The sequence below is a fragment of the Pteropus alecto genome, unplaced genomic scaffold (assembly GCF_000325575.1).
Source record: "Pteropus alecto unplaced genomic scaffold, ASM32557v1 scaffold22, whole genome shotgun sequence".
Lineage (NCBI taxonomy): Eukaryota > Metazoa > Chordata > Mammalia > Chiroptera > Pteropodidae > Pteropus > Pteropus alecto.
The window spans coordinates 9241092-9243993 of NW_006434839.1; the positions used below are offsets into that span (position 1 = coordinate 9241092).

At 33.8% G+C, this 2902-nt stretch overlaps 1 protein-coding gene across 2 annotated transcripts in view; it reads left to right on the forward strand.

The window, feature by feature from the left end:
- Window positions 1-2902, forward strand: part of TMEM209 (transmembrane protein 209) — a 24501-nt gene that overhangs the window by 18607 nt on the left and 2992 nt on the right. For both annotated transcript variants that reach the window (XM_006910521.3, XM_015588413.2), the window contains exons 12-14: window positions 102-216; window positions 312-409; window positions 2076-2149. In XM_006910521.3, coding sequence (XP_006910583.1) covers window positions 102-216; window positions 312-409; window positions 2076-2149 — 287 coding nt within the window. The remainder of the gene's footprint in view (window positions 1-101; window positions 217-311; window positions 410-2075; window positions 2150-2902) is intronic.

Genomic DNA, 2902 nt, shown 5'->3' on the forward strand with positions numbered 1-2902 from the left:
AAGAGTTAAAAATTGGAGTCATTATAAACAGATGTTTTTAAAGGGTTATATCCATGATAGATTTTAATGCTGACTTTGAAATATTATTTCCTCATTTTTAGATCATCATGCATGTATTTTGCACCTACCTTGATTCCAGATTACCTCCACATCCTAAATACCCTGATGGAAAAACATTTACTTCTCAGCACTTTGTTCAGACACCAAATAAACCAGGTATGAGCCTCTTCTAATAGAATGAGCTGAGCTTTCCATATGAAATACATCGAGTGGTTTCCTTTGTTTTTTCATGTAGCATATTTCCTTTACAGATGTGACAAATGAAAATGTTTTCTGCATTTACCAGAGTGCTATCAACCCTCCCCATTATGAGCTAATCTACCAGCGTCATGTCTACAATCTTCCAAAGGTACTTCAAAATGTAGGAGTTGCTATTATAGAATGTTATGGATGATTTGCTTTGATGATATTTTTAAAATTAGTTTCTCTTGTTTATGGAATAGGTAAACTTTTTAAATTAGAGGAAATGTGTATCTCCCTTTTTTCTTTTAACTATAAAAGTATTATATGCTTAATTTGGAAAAGTATAAAGAAAAAAATCACTCATTATTCCATTCCTTAGAGGCAGCTATTGTTAACATTTTGGTGTATTGCCTTTTGGTAAATTTCATTTTGGTCTTTCTCTGTAATTTTTTGTGGGTTGAAATCATTTATGTAGTTTTATATGCCTTTAATAATTTTCCATACCATTAAAATTTTTCATAAATACTTTTTAATGGCTATAAAAAAATTATCGTAAGATTATAACAATTTATTCAGCCATTCCCTGCTGTCGGACATTTTGGATGTTTCTAATTCTTCATTATCATAAATACTCCTGAATATTTATCTTCATGCATATAGCTGTCTGCATTTTGAGTAATTTCTTTAGCCTCAAGTCTAAAAGTGAAATTCAAGCTTACAGAATATTTTCAAGATTTTAAAAATATATTATCAAACTACTTTATAAAAAAGATTATTGTATCAATTTACACTTCTATCCATGTATTTTACTCTTGATTACAAACGTCAGTTCTGCTGATGACCTTTGCAGTTATTTTTGTTACCAGGATCTTTACTAAGGAGTATTACATCGACAAATCGTGTTCTCCATCAGATTCTCAGAGAAGATTAGTTTCATTTTTTTTGAAGCTTAATATTTTACCTTTGTAAGTGTAAATATTTGGGGCCATTGAAGTTTCTTTGAGTACCCATGTAAATTCTTTTTTTTAAGAAATGCTGTCTTTTAAAAATATATCCTCAGATTCTTGAGGGAAAAAAACACTAAATGAATAAGCAGGTACAAGTTAATCAGTGAATCGAAAATCTAAGTTGGGAACTAGTTTACAGACGAGAAATTACATATAATAGTTTAATTTTAGGACTAGCAAATGCTGCCTCGTTCCTTGTAGACAAAATAAATTTATATTTAACATGTTACTTATACTGTTATTAACATATAGTGTAATATGTTTTCAAGTGTGATTCAAAGTTTTTTAATCCCCACACTTTTATTTATGATGTTTATTTTTAAGGTAGGGCATTTTTGTGTGTAGTCTACAGGGGTACCAGCCTCCGACTAGCTGTCTTTCAGGCCTCCGGAAATGCTGCTCCCCGTGTGTGGAAACTTCCCAGTCTGTTTACTTTCTGCTGATCTTTCAGGTCTCAACTTAAAAATCTTTCCCTCGGGGAGGCATTCCCTGCCTCACCAGTCTGGGTCAGATGCCCGCATGTGTTCCCATGGCACCCTCTACCTCCCCTCTCCTAACATTCATCACACTTTTTGTAATTCTGTTTACTGTCTGCTTTTCTACTAGACTTTAAGCTCCTTGATTACATGGATCCTCTGTCTTATTCACTACAGTGTTCCCACTTCATAGCACAAAGTAGGCACTTTGTTTAATGAGTGAATGAAAGTCTGAATTACATGTAATTCTTAATAGAATGTGAATTGGCAGGATCTGCATTTACCTATCAGACTGAATCTTTTGTTCAGTTTGGTTTAAATCTTGCTGTCTTTTTTGTCTTTGTTCCAGGGCCGAAATAATATGTTTCATACATTATTAATGTTCCTTTACATCATAAAGACCAAAGAGTCAGGAATGCTTGGGTACGTATTTAGGCTTTAAAAACACAAGTATTTAATTTATTTACTGTTTTTCTTCCTGTGTTAAGATTCTGCAGAAGGCAGTGTCACATACTAAAAATATGGCCTGAAAAACAAGAGATATGACTTCTAGTACTAGATCAGCCCTTTCACTAACCAGCACTGCTAACCTTGGGCAAGTCCATTCATTCCTCAGAACCTCCATTCCTCTGTTGGGTAAAAAGGCAATTGGCCTTACAATTATGTCCCACATCATTGGCCTTATAATTATGTCCCTCAGAGCAACTCCGAGGTCTGTATCAGGGTCTTGCCACTTTCAAAACAAAACAAAATCAAACTGGAGCCTAGTTTTATTCAAGCCATGCCATTTCAGACACGAAGCCTTCAGTAAAATGTTTATACTTCCGGAAAGACTGAATTAGCACTGTTCCATAATATTGTGAACTGGGATGAAAATATTGAAATTTTTTTTTACTTCATTCATTCTACATACAGAGTAGTGAAGCTCACATACTATTATAATAAATTTAAAATTGCCGTATTATTATTTTGGTGATTTGAAATGTTAGTGTATCAAATAATATTTGAAGTAAGTAGACCCTGCTAAAGCTGGAGAATTCTGGTGCTACAAGGTCTGGGAGTCTAAAAACCTGGGTTCTGGGTTCAGCTCTGTCTAAACTAAGTAACCTGAGGCTAAGAAAATGTAAAGGGAAGTACTTAGAGTAGAAAACAGCTGGGGTCCATTCCAGTCCTTTT